Raw genomic sequence first — 27,173 nt, forward strand, 5'->3', positions numbered from 1 at the left:
TATCTACAGCGACAGATGCCATCGAACTGAAAATGTCACTTACCCAGTGTACATCTGTTCGTGGCATCAGTCGCAGTAGATTCGCATGTGCCCACCCACCTCCCCGGGAGCCTGTAGCAGTTTGGTAGTTACCTTCAACTATTTATATATGTATCATCTCAACCTTAAATAGGTGCATACTTAGTCACTCCATTGCATGGGCACTATTACTACAATTCAACTCCTACCTCACCCTCTGCGGGGAAAAACAATCGAAGATGGAGTCGACGCCCATGCGCAATGGAGACAAAAGGAGGAGTCACTCGGTCCCGTGACTCGAAAGACTTCTTCGAAGAAAAACAACTTGTAACACTCCGGCCCAACACCAGATGGCGAGCTATTGCAAAAACATGCGAATCTACTGCGACTGATGCCACGAACAGATGTACACTGGGTAAGTGACATTTTCATTCCAGCGTGTCTATTAGGTGCGCCCTGGACTCTGCTGTCATGGCAGCCAGTAGTATGAACACAAGTGTACTCCTTTATAGACATGCTTGGCTGCATATCTCCAGCTTTACATCTGATGTTCAGCAGAACACTCATAGCTCTCCTTACATACCACGAACAGATGCTTACAGGGTAAGCTCTTGCCGTCTTTTTCTCGAGGTTAAGGCCTGCTAGAGCCAGTCTCGTTTTCGGCAATTCAGCTTTAGGGGCCATTTTGGGGGTAAACTTAGTCAGCGGTCTAGTTGCCGGCTGACTCAACTTCTTTGATGAAATCCGGTGGGTTTAAACGCAGACACGCCGCTGGCGCGCCAAAGTGTACAAACTGGTATGTACCCCGAGCTGTATTTCTTATTTGAATTGCGAACTACAGTCTTTACATAACAATTCCCAAAACCAGAATTGTGGGCAGCTAGATTTCTCTGTAGATATACACACTTTCTGTAACACTTGTTGCGGGAATCTTAACACCCCCTGAAGTATGCGCTTCTACACATAAAGGCTCGAGGTAGGTGGATGCTAAGACTCCGCAAGCCTGTAAAGATAGAGCAACTACTTGGGGCTTAATTAATGCTCGCTCTTTGGTCAAACATGCTCTCGAAATTCAGGAGCTGATTAATACATCCAAAATCGACTGCCTTTTCATCCGTGAAACCTGGGCTGGAGATGACTCTAACCCAGATTTTTTAATTGCTGCTCCCCCTGGGTATTCCTTCTCTAGACAGGATAGAGAAGAGCGGTGGGGGGCTTGCTATCATTTTTAAAAATCATTTGAGCTGCGTGCTGGAGGCGCTCGATTACAGGCAACCGGTATGTGAAGGCTCTTATTTTAAAATTAAATCCCAAAATACTATTTTAACGGAGGGCCTCCTACTTTACAGACCCCCTGGCCCCAAGAAGGCCTTCCTCACTGCCTGGCCTTCAATGCTTGAACCGTTGATTCTAGCAAAGAATGCTATTGTTCTAGGCAATTTTAACTTGCATCTAGAAGACTCAACTGATCCAGCCATAATAGATTTCACTAGCTACATGCAGAGTTTGGACTGGCATCTTGGAGTCACTTCTCCATCCCATAAGGTGGGCCATATGCGTGACGCTATCTTTACGAGATCGGAACTGATCTCTAGATATGACAATAGGGCTTTGGATTGGACGGATCATTATCTTCTATTAAGTTAGTTAGTCCTGACCTTGCCCCCAAATTGCTCATTAAAGCTGCATTAAAAAAAACCATGGCACAAAATTAATGTGACTAATTTACCCCAGGCGCTTGAATATAGCTGGGCACAGGTGAAAGCGACTAACTGTACCAATTTGGAGATCTTTGACCTTGGATTGACAATTGCTATTGACTCGTTAGCTCCTCAGACTTTGGCAACCCCTAACGCAAAGCGATCCCCTTCTGCGCCATGGTACTCAGAGGATCTGAAAAATCTGCAAAGAGTTTATCGCAGGCAGGAGCGTAAATGGCTAATAAACAAAACTCAATTGGAAAGAGACAAACTTAGATGCACTCTTGAAAAGTATAAGTCGGCCATTAGGTTAGCTAAAATAAAATATTATTCTAAAGCCATTAGAGGCGATCAATGTCCCGAAAGAACTGTTTAGAACAGTACTTTCCCTGACGGCCACTCCTGTTACAGAGAACTCCCCTCTGCATTGTCAAGAGGTAGCTGACTTTAAAAAAAATAAAATTGTCAATCTGCAGACAGATTTTAGGTCTCCCCCCCCCCCCCCTAGACTTAGAGGAGGACAGGGAGGAGGCTATATCTCACTATAACCAGGGAAACCAATTACATAGCTTTCAATCTCTCTCTGTCAATACAATTGCAGAACGTCTTCTGTCGGTTAAATCCGGCTCTACCAACGATCCTTGCCCACCGCACATTTTAAAATTAGCTCCTACCCTTATTGCTGCCGAGTTGGAACCTGTGTTTGCGGAGTTTCTGCTGGAAGGTTGTTTCCCTGCGAACTGGAAAGAATCCATGGTCATCCCTCTTACTAAAAAAAAACCTGGTAAAGATGCTGCAGACTTTTCTAATCTACGCCCGATTTCACTCTTCACCGCAACATGGAACTTGCTGATTTTCTTCAAGCAAACGGAAGGTTGGATCTGTCCCAACATGGTTTCAGTCATGTGCACAGCACAGAATCAGCTCTAATTTCAACATCCGACATGATCCGCAGAAGAATGGACATGGGAGAAGGTACCATTCTAGTCCTACTTGATTTGTCTGCCGCCTTTGACACCATCTCTCCCCTCATCCTGTTCCGGAGCGCACATCAGGCTGACGTGAGGGGCAAGGCTTGGAATTTACTCAGATCCTTAATAACTGACAGATCCATCACGGTGTCCTGTGGGGAGCAGCGTGCTTCCCCCTTTCAACTTCCTTGTGGAGTGCCACAGGGCTCGTCTTAGTCCAACTCTTTTCAATTTGTACATGGCGCCCTTAGCAGGCCTGGCGCGCTCTTTTGGTTTTCAGATTGTATCCTACGCTGATGATACTCAGTTGACTATTCCTGTAGCTCACAACTGGGAGGAATCAAGAGAGAAATTTCGACTTTGTATGGCAGCGATCAATAATTGGATGGCTAGCAATTGGCTCAAACTCAATGGGGATTAGACCGTAATTATGTGCTTCGGTCGTACTAATATTCCCCGGGACAGTAGTTGGTGGCCAGAAGACTGCGGGTGATGCCCAACACCTTGCCTCTCGGCTAAAAACCTTGGCATTATATTTGATACTTCTCTTTCTTTTGACTTACAGATTAATCAAACTATTAAAGTCTGTTTCTGGACCCTGAAAACTATCAGAAAAATCTTGCATCTTTTGGAGGATGACCTGAGAATCCCTGTTGTGTTGGCACTAGTCACGACAAGATTAGATTACTGCAATGCCCTTTTGTTAAATGCTAACAAAACTTCCCTTAACAAACTGCAGACTATTCAGAACACTGCGGCGCGCCTTATAATGAATCTTCCTCCGTCCTCTTCTGCCAGTAGCAGCTTGAAATTGCTACATTGGTTACCTATTAATAAGAGAATTACATTCAAATCCCTCTGCCTAACTCATAAAGCTATACAGTCAGAGGGCTGCGAATACTTGAAGTCCACCCTCAACAGTACCAACCTAACAGAAACCTGAGATCCTCTTTCAAACACTTGATTGCGGTGTTCCGCTGTAATAGGGCTAGATGGGGTAGATCGAGCTTTTACCGTGGAAGCCGCAAGACTATGGAATGCTCTACCCATCGCGCTTCGTCAAACAGCTACCCACACTATTTTCAGAAAAAAATCTTAAAACCTGGGTTTTCTCTCAATAGGCGTGTTATTCTTCCTGTAGGGAGCCCTCTGATTTTCCGTTGACTTGCCCAGTTTAGCGATTCGATGCGTCTTGCCGGAACGTGCTTTATAAATAAATCAATACAATACAACATATTCCTTCTTTCTGGGTATGTAGATAGCTACAGAAACTGAAAGTTTGAAAGCCCATGTAAAGCCATTCTAAAATGCAAGTCAAAGGAAACAAGTAAGGGAACTCTGCTAGATTCAGAGTAGCACTCCATGCGGAACCTATCGCCCAAAAAACAGGTCTCAGCAGTCTGGTATTCATTTCCTCAGAAGAAATGTCTAGACTAAATATTTTGGTTAGTTAGAAAGAACTTTGGTACTTGCTTTTTTCCTGGACATGAACCTCCCTCTTAATGTAAGGCAAAAGATCCAGTATAAATTAGTATAATCCATTCATGCAGATGCTTCTATAGTACTATGCATAAATAGCAAAAGAAAAGTAATTGTTTTCAATTGATATTCATTTATTTGAATATTCACATCATTTGGTTAAATGTCCCCCATTCTCCATACCCTTCCTTTCATCATTTTAGCTCTCCATTGCTGTCTAACTGCAAGGTGTATATTTTAGGTTTTAACTAATAGCTAGGCTACATCCATGGACAGAGTCCAGTTTTGGTGGTATGGCCTCTAACATCTATAATGCAGTGCTCTATCTGACCCTTGTGTGAACCACTGTTATTCACGATCCTGTCCAGAAGTTAGTGAGTTGGCGGTTTTGGGTTTGGAGTAATGCTGTTACTTGGTGAAAATGTCTCCTTTTTGCTTTCTCACAGTTTTTGCATATACAGCTATCATTAAAGAGCATTAAAAAAATGTGTATTTTCCTACACTTGCCATTGTATTTGGTGTATGTGGCAGTTATTTAAATTTGGAAATATTATTTTGGATTTTGCTGTCAGGCACTAACCTTTCCTTCTTGTGCCTCTCTCCTTAGATCCAGTGCTTGGTTATTTGATGAAAGGCCTGTGCCAGAAGCAACTGGCTTCAGCATCTGCCAAAGCCATTCATAACATCTGTTCTGTATGCAGAGACCATATGGCACAGCACTTTAATGGCCTTCTAGAGATAGCCAGGTCGCTTGACTCATTCATGCTGTCCCCTGATGCTGCTGTTGGGCTTTTAAAAGGTAATATTGATGTGTCCTGGCCAGAAGAGGTTGTACTTATAAATTGTATGCATTGGACCTAGACATCCACAACTACAGATTAACAGGAAACTAGACTAATGACCAATAGTGTTGCTTCAAGGTTCTTTAATTTCACTCTGGTCATTCATCCGGTCTCTTCTGAGAGCTGAATAGATATAGTAAGTGGTGAAAGGTATTTCAGTGCAGAAATACGCTGGTTGTAGAGTGGGTCTAACTTAACATCGGTATGTGTATGCAGGGTATTTTTTTAACGGTGGAGGTAAAATTCTATTGAAGAAAGTGTTCTGTTTCTTGAGAATCCCGTTAGAAGAAAATCAAAATCATGCATGTCCCTCTGGTGCAACACATTGTGTTTCAAAAGCAGTAATTAATAGCAGGTGATAATAGAGCATGAGGTTGTATAATTGCCAAAATAAGGCAGAACGGGGGAGGACGTAATTAAAGAAGCCTTTAATCCCATTCAGACTGAAGAGATGAACCACCAGATGCTCTGCAAGCTCCAAAGCCCTGTATGAAACATGTTTGATGTGTTTAGTTGAGAAATTTCAAAGAGAAATAAAACAAAATGAGATGGAAGAAGTAATCAATTTGGGATTTAAAGATGATTTTGGGGCATCCACTTAACTGTTGACGATCACTACTGCTTTCGGGTTTTAAGTTTTCTATTTAATTGTGTACAAAAGCTAAGCTGTTCAGCTGTGGATCTGTATAAGCAGTCCATATTCGAAGTGGTCATAGACAATTGAATACTAAAAGCAAAACACAACAGACTAGGCCCAGTCTGCAGGGCTACCAACAAACACTGTTTGTAGCATGTATGAGTGTAGATACATATGCTGTGAGTACTCCTTCCAAAATAAAAACAAATCAAGGCTATCCTACTCCTCCATTCAGTTACATTTAGCTGCCATTGATGCATTTATTTAGAACAGGGAATATTTAACTATTCAAAATCCCCGCGTTAGAAGCCTTCATGGAAGGCATTAAAATAATCATCCCACCCAGGGTGTTGCATGCCCCAGTCTGCCACCTGCCCCAGCCGGAAACCTCTGTGTGTCATTACTAGACTCATGGCCCTCCTTTTGAAATACTTCACTCTTGCCCTCAACACTTCCTCTTATGGAAGGTCATCTCTCTCCTAGCTATTACTTGCCTCAGGCATATTAGCAAATTGCAGGCTATTTACACTACAGAAGACTTTCTTCCAGGTGCACCACAACAGAATTGTTCTTTCAACTAACCCTCAGTTCTTTCCCAAAGTTGTCACCTTTTCATTAAAAAAAAGACCATAGAGCTCCTGACTTTTTTTTTTTAATCAGCCTAACTCAGTAGTTGAGAGGGCACTAAACACACTTGAAGCTAAGCGTGCCATATTATACTATATTGACAATACCAAACACTTTAAAAAAAAAAAGCTGCTTTTTGGTGCCTTTGCTGAACCTCATAAAGGCCATCCTATATTAAGTCAGATATAGCCAGGTGGATCGTCAAATTGAAACAATCGATCATTGGCATCAGTGCGATGTGCATTACCATCTAAAGAAGGTGTGACCTTGTGACATGAAAAACTTGTTCAAATTAAAACAAGTTGCAATTGTGCAAGCTCAACACTAGATTGCCGAAGTATGCATATCGTGAATCTACAGCACTATGAACATATGTTTACAGGGTAAATATATTATATCTATGTTTAGATTTTATACTGTTGAGCCGGAACATGAATTTGCAGTTGGTAAGAAAAATTGAATTCTACAGAATTGGATTTTTCACAGTCACATGCTTGAATCATTCGCCGTGGTCAAAGTGGGAGTCCCAGAGTATAATTGTAAAGCAGTACAGTATGCTGCACATATTATGGCTAGAAAACATTCACTTCATTTACTTATCCACATCAGTTATAAGGAACCAATCTTCAGCCAATCAGGCGACAGCACCCTCCAGAATACTCTCAACAGAGAGGCGTCATTCCCTCAGAATTTCTTCCACATGTCGTGTGCAGGTTGTTTCTGTGAGCTAAGCTCAGTTTATCACCAGTTTTTCTCATTAGAAGAGACTTATTTATCAGTAAATACAGTTCGTTCACTTTTCAGTAAAGGACTTTTCAGACTTTGGAACTTGTGATGGTATTTAGTGTCTACATCCTTCACACAAGGTTAAAGATTGTAAAAATATGCTTTACCTTTTCTTCTAAGACTCCTAAAGATAGAGAGCAAAGGCTTCTAATATGGCCTCAAAAATTAAAACCTAAGGAGGCTTTGATTTCTGTGGAGGATAGCGAGGATTCCTCAACCAGTAAAAAGGAGACGGAAAAGAAAGATCACATGATCAGAGTTCTTCAGAGTAACCAAAAAAAGCATTATGAAGACCTATCCTGAGTCTTCAAGAGAGCAGAGGACATCAGAAGAGCACTCTTATAAACAAGCATTGGCAAAGCTTTGTCAATATGTTTCTAGCTATAATGTACAGCGGCGCTGGCTTCAGTGCAGCATGGCCGAAAGTTTTAAAACAAAAAAAGTTCTATTATGCAGGCAATGCTGGCTGTTTTAGTGTTTTTATTTTTCCTTTCCTTTCAGCCTTGTTGTAATATGGCGAAGAAACATTGGCAAAGCCAATAGGTCTCACATAAGCAAGACTTATTGGCCTTTCCAATGCTTCTTTCACACTGTAATGATTAACTCTTTACAGGATGGTATGTTTTGTGATGCTCGGTGCAGTGGACGAATTGCACCTGGAAAGAGCATTCTACAAGTGCACCACCAGGGTCTGTTGAAAGCAAGACACCTGCTTCTCTTTTTTCGAATTTTTTTTTTTTGGCTTGTTACATCTTCACAGGATATATTCATATCATGTTACAGATAGTGAAGTGAGTTAACCCATCACCACTGAAACATGCAGTCATGTGTGAAACCCTGCAAGGACATCTCAGCTTTTCTTCCTTCTGAAGTTGGCAAATTGATTATCTTTACCTTCAGCAAAAGAAACGCCTTTTATTTACAGCTGTTAGGCACTACAGAAATGGTGTGACGATCTGTACAAAAGCAAATTGATTTCAAAACGGCCTTTATGTTGAGATTGTGTTCACTTTTTTTATTGGCATTGCATTGTACGGACAGCCTGATTCCTAGTCCTGATTGGAATGTTGCAATCTACATATGTGTAATAAGGGCATTCTCCTGTGTGCTTGTTCTTTGTTCTATAGCTTGGCATATCATGTTATAACTGAGGGGAAATGTTAATAACTTCAGTTACAATGTAATTCTTGCTTGATGCTGAATTAACACATTTAAGGCCCATTCCTCTTTTTCTGCTGTGTAAGCGTTACTGCAGACACGAGTTGTCCCCATGGGCAGAGGAGATGTTGACAAGAAACTACAAATGTGTTTTAAGTTGTCATGTCACATCCTGTCATTCTGCAGTTTACGTTTTAGAAAAATTGAAGAAAAAGCTGAAAAGTGTTTGTGATTTATAAGCATTGTTAGCAAAGGGGTATTTAACTTAGCCAGGGCTAAAAGTTATTCAACGCAATGTCTGTATTAATATCCTTTTAGATTTATACAAAAAATGTAATGCGCAGAAGCGATGTTTGACTAATATTGATTTTGTGCACAAATATCGTGAAACATTTTAAATGAAAATTTTAGCAACCTTCTGTAACCGTCAAAATATCCGCCCCTTAGCCTACTGATAGCTAGCCTTCAAAGTGTTGCTGTCTGTTTAAATAAAGACAGTGACAACGATTCCTGTGTTTCAAGGTGAACAGGAAACGGACAATAAAAAACAACCATTGGAATGCCCCTAAAACCACACCTGCAAGCAATAACACAAACATTCAGTAATGTTGTCCTTGCCCTGTTTGCGGGTGCCAAAATATTAAACTGCATCCATTAGTGTGAATGGAAGTCGAGGGTACTTGTTTCATCCTCCATCGGGAAGATAAAAGGCTGTCCTCCGCCACCATTAGAATTTACTTTGTCCTACCGCTCTTACAGACATTTCTGCATCAGGTACATTAACCAGCTGTACGTGCTGGGCCCTGTGGAATGAGCTGGCAGTGGGCAGAGCTCAGGAGATGGTTTAGTACAAGGAGCAGCACCACATCCATTCCAGTGAAACAAATGGTTCACAATCACTCAGTGCATCAGAAAGATACCTACATTCACCTGAAAAGAAAAATGAGTCTTTTAAATAAAACTCGTTTGAGCGGTAAAAACGTGCTGCTCAGAAAGATTAAAAATAGTTAGGAAAGGTGGTCTGGCGGGGGTGTAGTCTTGCCAGGCAGCAAGATGGCCGCTCCTTAGAGGACTCTACCGTCCGGCTGAGTTAAATCCTATAAATTCCAAATCTAGTGAAGGCCCCTTCTGCGCAGTGCTATCATCAACAGATGCTGCAGTGTTGAGCGACTTTTGGGTGCGTGGCTGCCGCTTAACTGTGCCCCGAGGACCGAGCTGGTCCAGGCCCATCTTGGCAGAGCAACTGATGTGCGGGGGCCGAGGCGTGGCCTACGGATTCCAAATGGATGACTAAATGTTGTAGGCCTGAATGGTGGAGGCACGATAGGAGAATGATAGAGCGGCGGGAAGGCCTGTGAGCGCACGATCTGGCCGACAGCCTATGGGAAGGTCTGCGCTGGCACACGTGGTCCAGATTGGGCTGGTGCAAGGCCTGTGGCGTGGTCCGAGGCTCGAATGGTGGAGTGCTGGGCGCGGTCCTGCAGCGATGCGGGTGAGAACCTGGTAAGTGGGGGGCCCCCGGCCTGAGAGGGAAAGGCCCGGGGATTGCTTCTACCATGTATGCTCCCCACCTGAGGACGATCCTGTTGAGCTTGATCTTAAAGAAATATTACTGTATGTGTAAACTAGTCTTAAAACTATTGATGGCAAGCTAGACTTCCTCACTGCCTGCTTTGACCAAGTTAAACAACGCATGGGCACTTACAAGACCAGGCTGGACAATCTGGAAACGTGAATCTCCGACATAGATAAGCAAACTGTATCGAAAAAGCAAATCCTAAAAATGGACAGGATATTGGACTTTATAAAAGCTAAAAATGAAGATTTGGAGGCAAGGTCCCAACTCCGTAATCTCCACATTGCAGGTGTACTGGAATCTACTGCTATATCCAAAATGGAAGACTGTGTTGAAAATTTGTTACGTAGCCTATTAAGCGAGAACCTATCCCCAGTATTTGTAGTAGAACGAGCCCACAGGTCGCTTGGCCCCCACCCTCCCCCCGGGGTGCCCGCCAGACCAATAATTTCTAAACTCCTTACCTACAGAGATACAGTTCTACACTGGGCTCCTGAAAAAAGTCCACTGCAACACCATAGAAATGTCATGTCTCTCTATCATGACTTCATGCCCGCTGTACAAGCTGCCCACCGAGAATTCCTTCCTGCAAAGAAAGTCCTGCAGAAATCTGAAATACCATATGCATTACCATACCCCGCAAAGCTTGGAATTTCAGCTAATGGGAAAGCACATGTTTGATGCCATGTGTAGAGACACATACTGTGCATAAGCTCGCTATCTAGTGTTGGGTTCGAAGTAGTACAACTTGTTTTTGTTCAAAGAAACTTTTCGAGTCACGGGATCGAGTGACTCCTCCTCTCGGTAATACTGCGCATGGGCATCAATTCCTTTGTTAGATTGTTTTTCTCCGCTGTCTGGTTTGGATGTGTGTTCCTCTCGCTCAGGGTTCTCGGCTTGAAACAGTCTAAAAACGGTATTCTTTCCGTCTTACTATTGTCGTCGGTATTGTTTTTGAACGCGTATTCTTTAATAATTCAACCCTCGGTTCCTTTTTCTATTCTCTGAATCAAATTTCTCGACCCTTTCAGGAACAGAAAGGCCCTCTGGTGCCCTCCTTGGGGCCTACCTCTTCCACGTGGTATAGAACAATGCATCCCTGATATAATGTACTCCATTTCGATTTTGCCTTCAATGCCATTCAAAGTTTCCACACAGTGACAATCACCAGGTGTATAATTTGTGTGTCTCACTAGACCACAATGACCAGACCTGCGAAGCGTGCTGTTCTTTTCCGTCTTAGAAGATGCTTAGAGATCAAGAATTTCCGTGACTCTGGAGAGTCTATAACATCCCCTTCATCACAGGTGGAACCAATTTTATAAGTTATGGAGCCTAGGCCTCACTGAATTCAAATTCAACAAGGAACAGGGTGGATTAAAACATCACCTCTGACACTTTTAAAGAAGAAATTAACTTTTCAAGAAAGTCTTGATTCCTCTACACCTCCAAAGAAAACTACCAAAGAAAAGATTTTCATACTCGTACATCTCCACCTTCACCTACTTCTTCACAACATACTCCTCCACCAACATCTCCCCCTCATTCAGGATTCACACCACCTAGTTTTCCACCTGGTGGTTCTCAAGATATAGGGGATACATTAGACAAACAGGATCCATGGGATGAGTAAGAGACGGATCCTATTACACCAAATGATCCAGATCTTTACCCAGCTAGACCTTCACCACATGAGGATTACACATCATACCAACAGGTTATATCTAGAGCAGCAGCATTTCATAACGTGCACATGTAGAATGAGACAATAGAGGAAGATTTTTTATTTGACACACTTAGTGCAACACAAAGAAAATCCGTTCCTTCCAATGCTTCGAGACATGCTCAGACACTCAGAAGAAATATTTAAAGAGCCTGTTAGAGCAAGGGTGATCACTCCTAGAGTTGATAAGAAGTACAAGGCTGCAACCACTGATCCTTTATACATACAAAAGCACAAATTCCTCCTGGCTATTGTTGCATCTACTGCACGAAAAAGGGCTAGTAGCCAGCCAGCAGGAGGCACACCTCCTCCTGAGGAAAGTAAAAAATTAGATGCTGCAGCCAATCACTGGCGAATTGCTAATGCTCATGCTTTACTTCCCATATACGACAGAGCTCACTGAGATGCTTTGGAGGAACTTTTATAATACCTACCAGAAGAACATTTTAGGAAGTTGGCTCTGTATATACTATCTCAAAGTGAGAGAGAGTGTGCACACAGAGTCCAATGGTTCCCCTTAGAGGTTGATCGTGGCAAAATTAGATAATTCTAATGCTCTATTTTGTGGTAGTGTGTTCGAGCAGTAGGCTTGTCGGAGGGTAGTGTTAAGCATTTGTTGTATACACACAGGCAATAAATGAGAACACACACTCAAAGACTTACTCCAGGCCAATAGGTTTTTGTATAGAAAAATATTATTTTCTTAATTTATTTTAGAAGCACAAGATTCCAAATTCAAGTAAGTACATAAATTGTAAGGTACTTCACACAGGTAAGTATGGAACTTTGAATTAAAACAGTAATGTACACAGTTTTGGCAAAAATGGCAACAAGCTATTTTAAAAGTGGACACTGCAAAAATCAACAATTCATGGGGGAGGAAATTATTGGTTAGTTTCTCAGGTAAGTAAAGTGCTTACAAGTTCAGTCTCCTGGGCATAGGCAGCCCTCCGTTGGGGGTTTAAGTCAACCCCAAACACCCAGCAACACAGGGCCGGTCAGCTGCAGAGGTCAAAGTAGGGCCCAAATAGCATAGGCGCCTATGGAGAACAGTGGTGCTCCGGTTCCAGTCTGCTAGCAGGTAAGTACCTGCATCCTCGGGGAGCAGGCTAGGGGGATTTTGTAGAGCAATGTGTGTTGGGGGAGCCCTAAACGGGCACACAAAATAGACCTTCAGTGGCACAGGGGCAGCCGGGTGCAGTGTGCACAGTAGGTATTGGTGGTCATTATGACCCTGGCGGTATTACAACCGCAGGGCCAAAACGACGGGAGCACTGCCAACAGGCATGGCGGTGCCTCCCGGCGTATTTTGACCGTGGCGGTAGCGCCGCGGTCGCACCTCCGGGGCCAGCGGTTTTCTGCCACAATGGCCCCGGCGGATGTAATCCGCCAGGGCAGCGCTGCTTGCAGCGCTGCCCAGGGGATCGCTGCCCAGGGGATACGAGTCCCCGACCGCCAGCCTTTTTCTGGTGGTCTGAACCGCCAGGAAAAGGCTGGCGGTACGGGAGTCGTGGGGCCCCTGGCATGGGCAGTGCAGGGGCCCCCTGACAGGGCCCCATGCGGCTTTTCACTGTCTGCTGTGCAGACAGTGAAAAGCGCGACAGGTGCTACTGCACCCGTCGCACGGCCACAACACCGCCGGCTCAGTTTGGAGCCAGCTCCCATGGTGCGGACCTGCGGGGATGTCCAAATGGGCACCGCGGGAGTGCGGCCACATTGGCGACCGCACAGCGGTTACAGCTGTTGTAATGAGGCCCATCGGGTTGTAGATAGGAATCAATGGAGAGACCCGGAGGTCACTCTGGTGATGCAGGCATTGCACAGGGGGGCTTCTCGGGCCAGCCACTGACTGGGCTAGGATGAGGGCCCGTCTGCTGGTCACTCCTGCACCGGTAGTTGGTTCCTCTCGGTCCTGGGGGCTGCAGGTGCAGTGCTTCTTCCAGGCGTCGGGTTCCTTTGTTACCGGGCAGTCGCGGTCAGGGGGAGCCTCTGGGTCCTCTCTGCAGGTGTCGCTGTGGGGGTGCAGGGAGGTTGACTCAGGGTGTCCACATCATTGGAGTCGCCAGAGGGTCCTCTCTGCGATGTTGGTTCCCCTAGACACAAGCCAGGGATGTCGGGTGCAGAGTGTGAAGACTCACGCTTCCGGAGTGAGGCTGGAATCTCTTTAAAGATGGTTTCTTTGTTGCAGTTTTAGACAGCCGCTGTCCTCTGGAGTTTCTTGGTCCTTCAGGGGCTGGTCAGTCCTCTGAGTCCTCAGAGGTTGCTGGTCCTGCTAGATGCGTCGCTGTGCAGGTTCTCTGAGTCTGGAGACAGGCCAGTAGGGCTGGGGCCAAGTCAGTTGTCGTCTCTGTTGTATCTGCAGGGCTTTCAGGTCAGCAGTCCTTCTTCTTTGTTCAGGTTGCATGAATCTGATTTCCTGGGTTCAGGGTCGACCCTAAATACTCAATTTAGGGGAGTGTTTGGGTGTGGGGGCAGTAGCCAATGGCTGCTGTCCTGGAGGGTGGCTACACCCTCTTTGTGCCTCCTCCCTGAGGGGAGAGGGGCACATCCCTAATCCAATTGGGGCAATCCTCCAAAACAAGATGGAGGATTTCTTAAGGCAGGAGTCACCTCAGTTCAGGACACCTTAGGGGCTGTCCTGACTGGTGGGTGACTCCTATTTGTTTTTCTCATTATCTCCTCTGGACTTGCTGCCAAAAGTTGGGGCTGTGTCCTGAGGGGCAGTCATCTCCATTAGCTGGAGTACCCTGGGGCGCTGTAACACCAGGCTTGAGCCTTTGAGGCTCTGCAGGCGTCGCTGTGGGGGCTCAGGCGGGACAACTTTGGTTACTCACAGTCTCGGAGTCGCCGGAGGGTCCTCCCTGAGGTGTTGGTTCTCCACCAGTCGAGTCGGGGTCGCCGGGTGCAGTGTTGCAAGTCTCACGCTTCTTGCGGGGATTTGCAGGGGTCTTTAAGTCTGCTCCTCTGTAACAAAGTTGCAGTCTTTTTGGAGCAGGGCCGCTGTCCTCGGGAGTTTCTTGTCTTTCTTGAAGCAGGGCAGTCCTCTGAGGATTCAGAGGTCGCTGGTCCTGGGGAAAGCGTCGCTGGAGCAGGTTTCTTTAGAAGGCAGGAGACAGGCCGGTAGGTCTGGGGCCAAAGCAGTTGATGTCTTCTTTTCTTCTTCTGCAGGGGTCTTTCAGCTCAGCAGTCCTCTTCTTGTAGTTGCAGGAATCTAAATTCCTAGGTTCAGGGGAGCCCTTAAATACTAAATTTAAGGGCGTGTGTAGGTCTGGGGGGGTTAGTAGCCAATGGCTACTAGCCCTGAGGGTGGGTACACCCTCTTTGTGCCTCCTCCCAAGGGGAGGGGGGTGTCAATCCTATCCCTATTGGGGGAATCCTCCATCTGCAAGATGGAGGATTTCTAAAAGTTAGTCACTTCAGCTCAGGACACCTTAGGGGCTGTCCTGACTGGCCAGTGACTCCTCCTTGTTATTCTCATTATTTCCTCCGGCCTTGCCGCCAAAAGTGGGGCCGTGGCCGGAGGGGGCGGGCAACTCCACTAGCTGGAGTGCCCTGCGGTGCTGGAACAAAGGGGTGAGCCTTTGAGGCTCACCGCCAGGTGTTACAGCTCCTGCCTGGGGGACGTGTTAGCAACTCCACCCAGTGCAGGCTTTGTTACTGGCCTCAGAGTGACAAAGGCACTCTCCCCATGGGGCCAGCAACATGTCTCTAGTGTGGCAGGCTGCTGGAACCAGTCAGCCTACACAGATAGTCGGTTAAGGTTTCGGGGGGCACCTCTAAGGTGCCCTCTGGGGTGTATTTCACAATAAAATGTACACTGGCATCAGTGTGCATTTATTGTGCTGAGAAGTTTGATACCAAACTTCCCAGTTTTCAGTGTAGCCATTATGGTGCTGTGGAGTTCGTGTTAAACAGACTCCCAGACCATATACTCTTATGGCTACCCTGCACTTACAATGTCTAAGGTATTGCTTAGACACTGTAGGGGCACGGTGCTCATGCACTGGTGCCCTCACCTATGGTATAGTGCACCCTGCCTTAGGGCTGTAAGGCCTGCTAGAGGGGTGACTTATCTATTCTGCATAGGCAGTTTGAGGTTGGCATGGCACCCTGAGGGGAGTGCCATGTCGATTTACTTGTTTTGTTCTCACCAGCACACACAAGCTGGCAAGCAGTGTGTCTGTGCCCCCAGGGTGGCATAAGATATGCTGCAGCCCTTAGAGACCTTCCCTGGCATCAGGGCCCTTGGTACCAGGGGTACCAGTTACAAGCGACTTACCTGGATGCCAGGGTGTGCCAATTGTGTAAACAAAAGTACAGGTTAGGGAAAGAACACTGGTGCTGGGGCCTGGTTAGCAGGCCTCAGCACACTTTCAAATCAAAACTTAGCATCAGCAAAGACAAAAAGTCAGGGGGTAACCATGCCAAGGAGGCATTTCCTTACAATGTGTTAGCAACACAACAAGCCACTGTAGGACAGGCTGTACTAAGAACATTATTTCAGACAACTTCAACTCCTACAGGCTGACCACCGCTTTGGGGGGGACTATTGCTTTGTAGTCTATGCATAGCATCTACACATACCACTGAACGGAAAATGTCACTTACCCAGTGTATATCTGTTTGTGGCATGTTCCTATGCAGATTCACATGTGCCATATCTCTTTTCTTTATTCTCTATCACTCCTACCTTACCCTCTGCGGGAAACAAATCTAACATGGAGTCGATGCCCATGTGCATTGGAGCCGAAGAGGAGGAGTCACTCGATCCCGTGACTCAAACACTTCTTCGCGGAAAAACAACTTGTAACACTCCGAGGCCAACACTAGATGGCAGACTATGCATAGCATGTGAATCTGCAGCGGAACATGCCACAAACAGATGTTCACTGTGTAAGTGACATTTTCCATATATATAGAGATATATATATATGTTCGATGGAATGTGTAGCTGCAGATTCACATGCTGTGCATATCCCGCCATCTAGTGTTGGGCTCGGAGTGTTACAAGTTGTTTTTCTTCGAAGAAGTCTTTTCGAGTCACAAGATCGAGGGACTCCTCCCATTTCGGCTCCATTGCGCATGGGCGTTGACTCCATCTTAGATTGTTTTCTTTCCGCCATCGGGTTCGGACATGTTCCTCTTCGCTCCGTGTTTTGGTTCGGAAAGTTAGTTAGATATCAGAAAAATGTGACGGTATTGTTTGCGTTTGGTATCGGGTTAGTTATCACAGATCGACACCGAATTTTGAAGAGCTCCGGTGGCCCTTTGGGGTTTCGATTCCCCGGCAGGGCCTGGTCGGCCCGACCACGTGCGTCTACAAGACTAATGGAACGGACCCCATTCCGCTTCTGCCCCGAATGCCACATCAAGTATCCTTACACAGATCAACATTTGTTCTGTAATTTGTGTTTGTCTCCCGAACACAAAGAGGATACCTGTGAGGCCTGTCTAGCGTTTTCGATCGAGGAAAACGCTGAGGGACCAGAGAGCGAGAAGACTTCAAATGGCGTCGGCGCCATCAGGACACCAAGACTTGGAGGAAGAAGAAACCTTCTCCATTGCTGACTCGGACGAAGCCGAAACAGAAGAGATGCCGAAAACTGTGAGTAAAACAGCCCCGGCCAAAACTCGCGTTAAAATCATCAGAGCCCAGGGGACGCCACCGCCGGCAGGCCAGGGCTTAACCCAAAAATCGGTGACCGTCCATCTGCACCGAAAAAGGGCACACATGTGTCGAAGTCATCCGACTCCGGTCGAGATACCAGCACAGAAAAGACTCGGCCCGAGACACCGGGTCAGAACAATCTCGACATCGAGATACCGGCACCGAGATGACTCGACACCGAGAGATCGGAACACCGAAACACAAAAAAGTGGCTTCGGAGCCGAAAAAGACGGTGGAAAAGGTTTCGATCCCGAAACATCCGGCTTCGGAGCCGAAAACAAGTTCCTATACCGAGGAGCAAGGGCTTTCCACACAAATGCAAAGCCATAAATTCGGCCAAGAGCTTGAAGCAGGGGAGCCAGATTATACACAGAGAAGGCTCCATATCCAAAAGGAGACAGGGAAGATAAGAACTCTCCCTCCTATAAGGATGAAAAGGAAACTGGCTTTCCAAGAGAAGGATAAACCACCACAAGTAAAGGTGGCAAAACAAGTAACTCCGCTACCATCATCTCAATGCTCACCGCAATCATCACCAGTCGCTAGCCCACCTATGGTGCAGTCTCCAACACACACAAGCATGAGCCAAGATGACCCAGATGCATGGGATCTTTATGATGCGCCTGTGTCAGATAACAGTCCTGACTGTTACCCAGCAAGACCATCACCACCTGAAGACAGTACTGCTTACAGGCAGGTGGTGTCCAGAGCAGCTGCTTTTCACAACGTGACACTACACGCTGAACCTATCGAAGATGACTTCTTATTTAATACTCTGTCGTCCACACATAGTCAGTACCAGAGTCTTCCAATGCTACTGGGAATGTTGAAACACGCAAACCAAATATTTCAAGAACCCGTTAAAGGTAGGGCCATCACTCCTAGGGTGGAAAAAAAGTACAGACCTCCACCAACAGACCCTATGTACATTATGCAGCAACTGACGCCGGACTCAGTAGTAGTTGGCGCAGCACGTAAAAGGGCGGATTCACACACCTCTGGAGATGCACCACCACCCGACAAAGAAAGTCGCAAGTTCTACGCAGCGGGAAAAAAAGTGGCAGCACAAGCAGGCAATCAATGGCGCATTGCAAATTCACAGGTTTTGTTGTCAAGATATGACAGAGCCCACTGGGATGAAATGCAACACTTTATTGAACATCTGCCCAAAGAATTCCAAAAACGTGCACAACAAGTGGTAGAAGAGGGCCGAAGTATCTCAAACAACCAGATACGTTCAGCAATGGACGCAGCAGACACAGCTGCAAGAACTGTAAATACAGCGATGACAATTCGGAGACATGCATGGCTGCGCACCTCAGGATTCAAGCCCGAAATCCAACAGGCTGTGCTTAGTATGCCTTTTAATGGACAGCAGTTGTTTGGGCCGGAAGTGGACACAGCTATCGAGAAGCTGAAAAAAAATACAGATACGGCCAAGGTCATGGGCACGCTCTACTCCCCACAGAGCAGAGGCACTTTTAGGAAGACACAATTTAGAGGGGGGTTTCGGGGTCAAACCACAGAACTCTCAACTTCACAAACCAGGCCCACATACCAGAGCCATCATCAGAGAAGAGGCTTTCGGGGACAATACAGAGGGGGACAGTTCCCTAAGACTAGAGGGAAGTTCCAAAGTCCCAAGACCCCTCAAAACAAACAGTGACTTCAGTGTCACAAATCTCCAACACGTAACACCAGTGGGGGGGAGACTAACAGATTTTTACCAAAATTGGGAGGAAATAACAACTGACTCGTGGGTCCTAGCCATCATCCAACATGGCTATTGCATAGAATTCCTACAATTACCACCAAATGTGTCTCCAAAAACACACAACATGTCCAAACAACACATGGATCTATTACAACTAGAAGTCCAAGCGTTGTTACAAAAAGATGCAATATAACTAGTACCCAACCATCAGAAAGGAACAGGTGTTTACTCCCTGTATTTCCTAATACCAAAAAAGGACAAAACACTGAGACCCATCTTAGATCTCAGAACACTAAATCTTTACATCAAATCAGATCACTTTCACATGGTGACACTTCAAGACGTGATTCCCTTGCTCAAACAGGACTACATGTCAACATTAGATCTCAAGGATGCTTACTTCCACATACCCATACATCCTTCCCACAGGAAATACTTAAGGTTTGTAATCCAAGGGGTACATTACCAATTCAAAGTGTTACCGTTCGGGATAACAACAGCACCAAGAGTATTCCAAAAATGCCTTGCGGTAGTAGCTGCACATATCAGGAGGCAGCACATACACGTATTCCCTTACAAATCCACGAATGGGAAATTCATCCCCAGATACTACAAACGTACTTTCAAAACTGGGGAACGCCACGAATAGACCTATTCGCAACAAACGAAAACGCAAAATGCCAAAACTTTGCGTCCAGGTACCCACACCCTCACTGCAAGGGCAATGCGTTATGGATCAGTTGGTCAGGGATATTTGCTTACGCTTTTCCCCCTCTCCCACTCCTTCCGTATCTACTAAACAAATTGAGTCAAAACAAACTCAAACTAATACTAGTAGCACCAACTTGGGCTCGCCAACCATGGTACACAACACTACTAGATCTGTCAGTAATACCTCATATCAAACTTCCAAACAGACCAAATCTGTTAACTCAACACAAACAACAGATCAGACACCTGAATCCAGCATCGCTCAATCTAGCAATCTGGCTCCTGAAGTCTTAGAATTTGGACATTTAGACCTTACCCAAGAATGTATGGAGGTCATTAAACAAGCTAGGAAACCTACTACAAGACATTGTTAAGCAAATAAATGGAAAAAAATTGTTTATTACTGCCATAATAATCAAATTCAACCACTACATGCGTCCACAAAAAACATTGTAAGCTACTTACTACACTTAAAAAAAATCTAAGCTAGCTTTTTTGTCCATTAAAATACATCTCACAGCGATATCTGCCTATCTGCAGATTACACATTCAACATCACTCTTTAGAATCCCAGTCATAAAAGCATTTATGGAGGGTCTAAAGAGAATCATACCCCCAAGAACACCACCAGTTCCCTCATGGAACCTCAATATTGTATTAACACGACTCATGGGTCCACCATTTGAACCCATGCACTCTTGTGAGATGCAATACTTAACCTGGAAAGTAGCCTTCCTAATAGCTATCACATCTCTTAAAAGAGTAAGTGAAATACAAGCATTTACCATACAAGAACCCTTTATACAAATACACAAACAAGTAGTTCTCCGTACAAATCCAAAATTCTTACCAAAGGTCATATCACCATTCCACCTAAACCAAACTGTGGAACTCCCAGTCTTTTTTCCACAACCAGACTCAGTAGCTGAAAGGGCATTACATACATTAGACATCAAAAGGGCACTAATGTATTACATTGATAGAACAAAACAATTTCGCAAAACAAAACAATTGTTTGTAGCCTTTCAAAAACCTCATGCAGGAAATCCAATATCCAAACAAGGCATTGCCAGATGGATAGTTAAGTGTATTCAAACTTGCTATGCTAAAGCAAAGAGAGACCTGCCTATTACACCAAAGGCACACTCCACTAGAAAGAAAGGCGCCACAATGGCCTTTCTAGGAAATATACCTATGACAGAAATCTGTAAGGCAGCCACATGGTCTACGCCTCATACATTCACGAAACATTACTGTGTGCATGTGTTAACGCAGCAAGCCACAGTAGGACAGGCAGTATTACGAACATTATTTCAAACAACTTCAACTCCTACAGGCTAAACCACCGCTTTTGGGGAGATAACTGCTTACTAGTATATGCAGCTACACATGCCATCGAACGGAAAATGTCACTTACCCAGTGTACATCTGTTCGTGGCATGAGATGCTGCAGATTCACATGCGCCCTCCCGCCTCCCCGGCAGCCTGAAGCCTTTATAAGTTGATGAAAATTATATATTATATGTTGATAAAACTTGTAAATTTGTAAATATATATCACTTTTAGACACATTATGTACATACATACTTACTCCATTGCATGGGCACTATTACTATATACACAACTCCTACCTCACCCTCTGCGGAGAAAAACAATCTAAGATGGAGTCGACGCCCATGTGCAATGGAGCCGAAAGGGGAGGAGTCCCTCGGTCTCGTGACTCGAAAAGACTTCTTCAAAGAAAAACAACTTGTAACACTCCGAGCCCAAAACTAGATGGCAGGATAATGCACAGCATGTGAATCTGCAGCGTCTCATGCCACGAACAGATGTACACTGGGTAAGTGACATTTTCCATATATATATATATATATATATATATATATATATATATATATATGGAAAATCTGAGAGAGAGTTAGGAAAAATAGCAGCAGAAACAAGTTGCAGAAGTCCGCATAAAGAAATAACGCAGCAATTTACCACTTGGTAATCCCTGGAAATTGATAAAACAGAATCTGTGTAAACAAGCCCCTCGAAAGACATCGCCTGACATTTGACCTTGATCTTTCAATGCACAGCAAATGAGACGAGATGAAAATGAAACTGAATAAAATATATCTAGGTTAAAGTGCACAGCTGCAGGCCTGGTCTTGCTAAAATAACTTGCATGGAGCTATAACTAAAATGGCTACACAACACCCTCCCCTTGTCGGTTTAAAGGTGGTTCGAATTCTAGTTATGTATTAAAGGTACTCAAATTCAATAATGACAATTTAAAAAAGACACCTGAGCAAATATAATAGAACAATTTAAAATGTTAACTTGTGGCATAAAAAAGGCCGAATTTCAAGAGTCTCAGTCATTTTGGAAGTTGCCAATTGAATCCGGGACAAGTGAAAACAGGAAATCTTCCACTTTGGCAGGTGATAAAGTAGGAAACTCATCGCCAAGAAGAACCAAGGAGCATTCGTGTTCCGTAGCCCGAGAGTCCGCCAAGGCAGCAACATTCCGTGGTGTGCGCACTATTGAGTTTCAAGCTCATCCTCCCTGAAGGGCAACTCATGAAGAGCTTCCCATAGCAAACACACCATCAACGCACATGTCTTGTAATGAGCCCTTAGCAAGAACATCAACAGATCAGCCTCCAGTGAAAGCAAGCGCTGTGTAGAAAGAAAAAGTTTCAGTGCATGTTTGAACGAGCACCAGAGGCACCGAAACACGGGCTGCACACAATGCAACACCGGTCTGAATGACCGAGACCAGTCACACTCCAATTGCTCCAGGAGAGTTGCTCCGAATTACTGCATTATGCGTGCATGACACCTGTGCTTGTGGGAGCGCTTTCAGTCGTCCTTGTTGCAGCGGGACAGCTATTGTGCAGAAAAAGTAGCAATAGCAAAATGCCACCTGTTATAGCCAAAGTTATTGGAAATCTCCTGAAAATGCTGGAGAATATTGAGTGGAAGGCTGATGGTATTAAACCGAATATAGAGCAGGAGGTGTGAACGAAACCAGAACCAACAGCCTTAAAGAAATGTGTGATTCCAGTAGTACTGGACGCATTAAATATTCGTCCCACGAGCTCACCAAAGTGTCTCGGAAAGTTAGTACTTAAAAGGGACTGTATTTCTTCTGATGACCTCACAACCTGAAGCACATAGGTCTCACGTGCAGATGTGAGCACCACATGTTTTTGGAACAATAGAGCCTTGAGTCTCCTCAACTTGTCAAAAGTCACATTAGAAGTAGCAATATGGGGCAAAATCTCAGCTACCTCTTTGTCTTGTGGGAGGAAAAAGTAAGCTCCCACAGCATGTAACAATCTTAAAGACTGAAACAACATAAACTATTCCGGCTCGCATCCCACAACAGTTTTCATTATTGAGGAGAACATAGCTGCCATTTGAAAGCACCTGGAATGCAGGTGTAATTAAAGGGACTAGAAATCCCTTCAGATGACAAGCCAGGTTCGCTGCCGAAGCATTACACGCCCGTGCAAGGACAGCTTTTTTCAGACCCTCGAATGGCAGACAGAAGTCTCGCATTAACTACCACTAAGAAAGACCTCTTTCATGCCACTGAGACATTTGTACGAGAAGGGCAGCTCCCACACCTCATGGATGTAACTATCTCCCAGCCTTTCTTATCTGCCTACCGGAAAGTGTTTTAAACAGGACGTGAATTTGAAAGAGGCAGATTAATGACCCTGTATATTAACCATTCAGCAGATGGTATTTCAGGCAAAGTAAAAGGCAATTTTTCTAACTTTTTAGATGTTTAACATGACATAAGTCGCTTCTTTCTTAGCCATTAGTAGTCACATTAAATTAAATGCAGAAAATATGTCTCTTGCGCTAACGTGTTGCGAGGGAACGCGACCTGCCTTCAATGTTTGAAGTGTCCAACCCAACTGCATAATAGACCTTAGTTGACCTTGTCCATTGTGTAAAGAAGACGTATCACTTTGTATTATGTCTATTGCAGAAGACAATGTTATTTAAGGTGTTCTCTAACAGCATCTAATGAGGAACTCTTCAACCATTTCTGGCATAGTTTCCCATCACTGTATGTTGTTACTATACCCGCATGTTCGGATGACACACAGCAAGGGTCCGGCCTACTAGTTCTCAAACCCCGTGGAGTTTATAGAATGTTTGAAACCCATTGGTATTTATTGGCCACAATAACCACCAGACAGGACGTGACAGTGAAGCATTAAACGTGCCAGTCTGGACCCATTCATCGAGCTGATCTTCTGTTACATTTACATATCTTTGCCATTTGTGAAATTTTGCAGGGGCAGAAATACTGGCCGCATTCAATTCCTTAATCTTCGCTAAGCATAAACAACGTATTTGTTGTACAGTTTCATTTAAAAATATCATTTGAACAGGTATCAGGCATGCTCTAAACAAAGCTTCCTTCCCCCTTATTTGCCAATTTCTAGTTCCCCATACACTTTTTAAGTCAATCAACTTCAGCCAACGTTCATGGCCTTCTATAGCCAACCGGCAAGCAAAGGAATCTGAATAAATACATTTCGTATCTGTCAATTATATGTGTAAATTTTTCATTGATGACAATTTAAAATAATGACTCAGCATTTTTAACATTGTGCCCAGAGAAATATGCAAACTATTCAGAATACGTTTTAGAACTCCCTTGTGGTGGAGTTAGACAGTGTTCCCATTGTGTGTAATTAAAAATAGGCTTTGGGGTACTTTCTCTGTGAATGAAATGGTTCCCATAATAATTATAGCAAAACATATCACCATAAATCTCTTTCGATTGATAAACATCTTGCTCTCAAATACAGTATAATACTGCAATTCAGTCATCATGGAATCAACTGTTTTCACATCCCAGAAACAACTCCGGATATTATTACATTGTTCATTGAACATTTAAACACATATGGTACTTGAATGACCTCTGTTGGGTCATATATATATCACATGTTACTTTATCCCAAACAGTTCCGCCAGGAATTGGTATAGTGGAAATGTTCCTAAAAGACAAGTCTCTGCGGATCTTGTGAGAAGAAAAATTGGGTTTTAGATCCACATCCACTAGTTCAACTGTTGATCTTTCATGAACAAAATGGCCATGTTTTAATAGAAAGAATGTTATGACAAAACCAGTCCAAAGGAGGAACGCTAGTACAGTCAAGGAAAGCCATAGATAGTTCCATGGGAAAATAAAGTAATTTGTTTTGAGCCAGTTTATCAGCTTACGTGTTTTTGACAGTTCTGATGTAGAAGAGGCAAATGAGTCTGAAAAGGTGTAGTTGACGTCAGCGATGTATCAAGCAGTTTGTGCAAAAGCTGGAGCCATATTTGTAGGAGGAGAACCCGTAGTGATAGTGGGAATGTAAGTTATGCCAAGATTTAGAAACCCCAATAGGGATTGGAGTTTTTTAATTGTGTTTGGAGGTTGTAACTGTGCGCGTTGTTCCAAGAATTGTGGCGCTAGGCTCTTTCCTTCACTCAATAGCTCATATCACAGAAACAGGATGCTAAGGAAGGCTATTTTCTTTTTCTTAAAATTGAATTTGTAGCCGAATTCGTCAAATCCCACAACAATTGGGGCTATCCATCCTAAATGTTGCCGTAATTCATCATCTGTGAGATAGATAGAAATCTACATAGGGCAATGCTTCAGGGTCTGTGTCATGTAATATTGAAGTCACACAAGCTGCAAACAGTCCCGGACTGTTCTGGTACCCCTGGCGTAAACAACTGAATTTTGTTCTGGGAGCCTAGTGCACTGAAACTGGTTAAGTTTCTTCTCTCAGGCGCTTATTTTGGCAGAAGAAACCACTGGAAATATCCAGTGTTGTTCTGTATTTTTTATGCACTGTGTTGTTCGAGTGCTATGCTGTGTGGGTTTTGTATAGCATATGTGCATGTATGACTGTTTATATGTCTGTAGTCTAAGACTATTCTGTATGAATGGTCCGGTTTAGCTACTGGGAATACGAGATTATTCATTGGTGAGACACAGGGTTCGATTACGCGTTGGTGCTCCAGTTGTGTGAGGATTTTTTCCCTCACGGGTGCTTTAGCATCATGTTTTATTGGATGTTGGGGTTGATTTTTAATAGGGAATACATGATAGGGGGAATCTTTATCCCATCCTACGTGGTTGTGATATAACACGGGTGCCTGCGCCAGTCCCCAATCAGTGACATAGAATTCTGCGAACTCCTCAGGAGCAAGGGGCGAGAAAGAAGGTTTGATAACCTCTTCCCCATATGGGCAAGTATGGACAAATTCAGGTGGCCAATCCCTTTCGGACAGTAGTATATCATATATGTTTACAACGCCGTCCCAAAAGATTGCGTCAGTTGTGCTCTCAGTGTCTCCTTCTAAGAAGTCATCAATTGCTTTCAACTCCAGATGCTCTAGAATATTCCGGCGAACTATTGTGGCCTCTGACGCACTGTCTAATAGCGCTAGTGTCCACTTCTTGTGCTTCAAGAGAACCCTCTTCTTGAGTGGCATGTCAAATGCAACTGCTGCCTCCTTTTTCTTTTGGAATTGGAGTTTTTGTTGGGGAAGTTTCTCTTCTTTTTTTAACAGAAATTTCTGTTGAGCGTTGATTCCTGTCTCCGTTTCACATACTCAGTTCTTCGCTCAGACCGCCCACCTCAGTGCGTTTTTCCAATTAGTCCTGAAAGGAACGATTTTGGCTTGTATTGGTAAATTGATATCTGTTAAGTGTTTTTATATTATCTCTGTTTCTGAGATTATATCTATTCAGTGGGGTCTCAGTATGCAGAGATTCTCCCCTTTCTTTTTTAGGGGTTTGTTGTTTTTTATCCCCGCGTTTCTCAGTACCCTCCGGAGCTTGCTTGGTAGAATCTTTATCAGATTTACCTTGAAATTGTGTTTTTGTTGGTCTGGCCCCTAGACTTTCTCGTCCAATGCTAGTGTAGGTCTCCACGATAATCTTTGGCAGCTCGCTTTCTTGGTCCTGTGGAGGAACGTCCCGGAGCTGCATGCGCACCGCTAGTGCGACCGCTTCCCCTTTAAGGTTACTTAATATAATTGAGGATACTGTGGCAAAATTGACCACTAATTGCATCCAGTCCAGTGCCGGGGCAGCCTCGTATTCATATTGAATTTGTTTCAACACTTCCGGTAAATTGCCAACTGTTGGTATACCATGGTGTGGTAATATAGAGCGTGGCAAATACCGTGCCCCATGTATCTACTGTGGGAACCATCCCAAATGCCAAGCAAATTTTTAGTATTCTATGTTTATCCTGAAGTTCCATAGGGGGAAATACTTCTTCCAGCTCGTTTATTTGTTGAGCTAACCAAAACTGAATTTCTTCTCGATTGGTGGGTACCTTATCCATGATCGAATGTACAGTTGCAGGATTAATACCTGACGTTCTTGCATGTGGTTGCGCTGAAGCAGCACGTGCTGAGTTTGTGTTTAATGTTTGCATTACAAATTGTACTACTCAACTGTATATTGCCGTCAGTTCACTGTATAGGCGATGGACCTCAACTTCCGTGTGAGGTGTAGAAGTGGCCAATAAAGGGCCAGGTA

The 27,173-nt window shown here is 44.4% G+C and overlaps 1 protein-coding gene across 3 annotated transcripts in view; it reads left to right on the top strand.

Moving 5' to 3' along the window:
• The window catches only part of TNPO3 (transportin 3), a 991,461-nt gene that overhangs the window by 570,690 nt on the left and 393,598 nt on the right, over positions 1 to 27,173 (top strand). For all 3 annotated transcript variants that reach the window (XM_069229384.1, XM_069229382.1, XM_069229383.1), the window contains exon 12: positions 4,776 to 4,967. In XM_069229384.1, coding sequence (XP_069085485.1) covers positions 4,776 to 4,967 — 192 coding nt within the window. The remainder of the gene's footprint in view (positions 1 to 4,775; positions 4,968 to 27,173) is intronic.

Source organism: Pleurodeles waltl, chromosome 4_1 (assembly GCF_031143425.1).
Source record: "Pleurodeles waltl isolate 20211129_DDA chromosome 4_1, aPleWal1.hap1.20221129, whole genome shotgun sequence".
Taxonomy (NCBI): Eukaryota; Metazoa; Chordata; class Amphibia; order Caudata; family Salamandridae; genus Pleurodeles; species Pleurodeles waltl.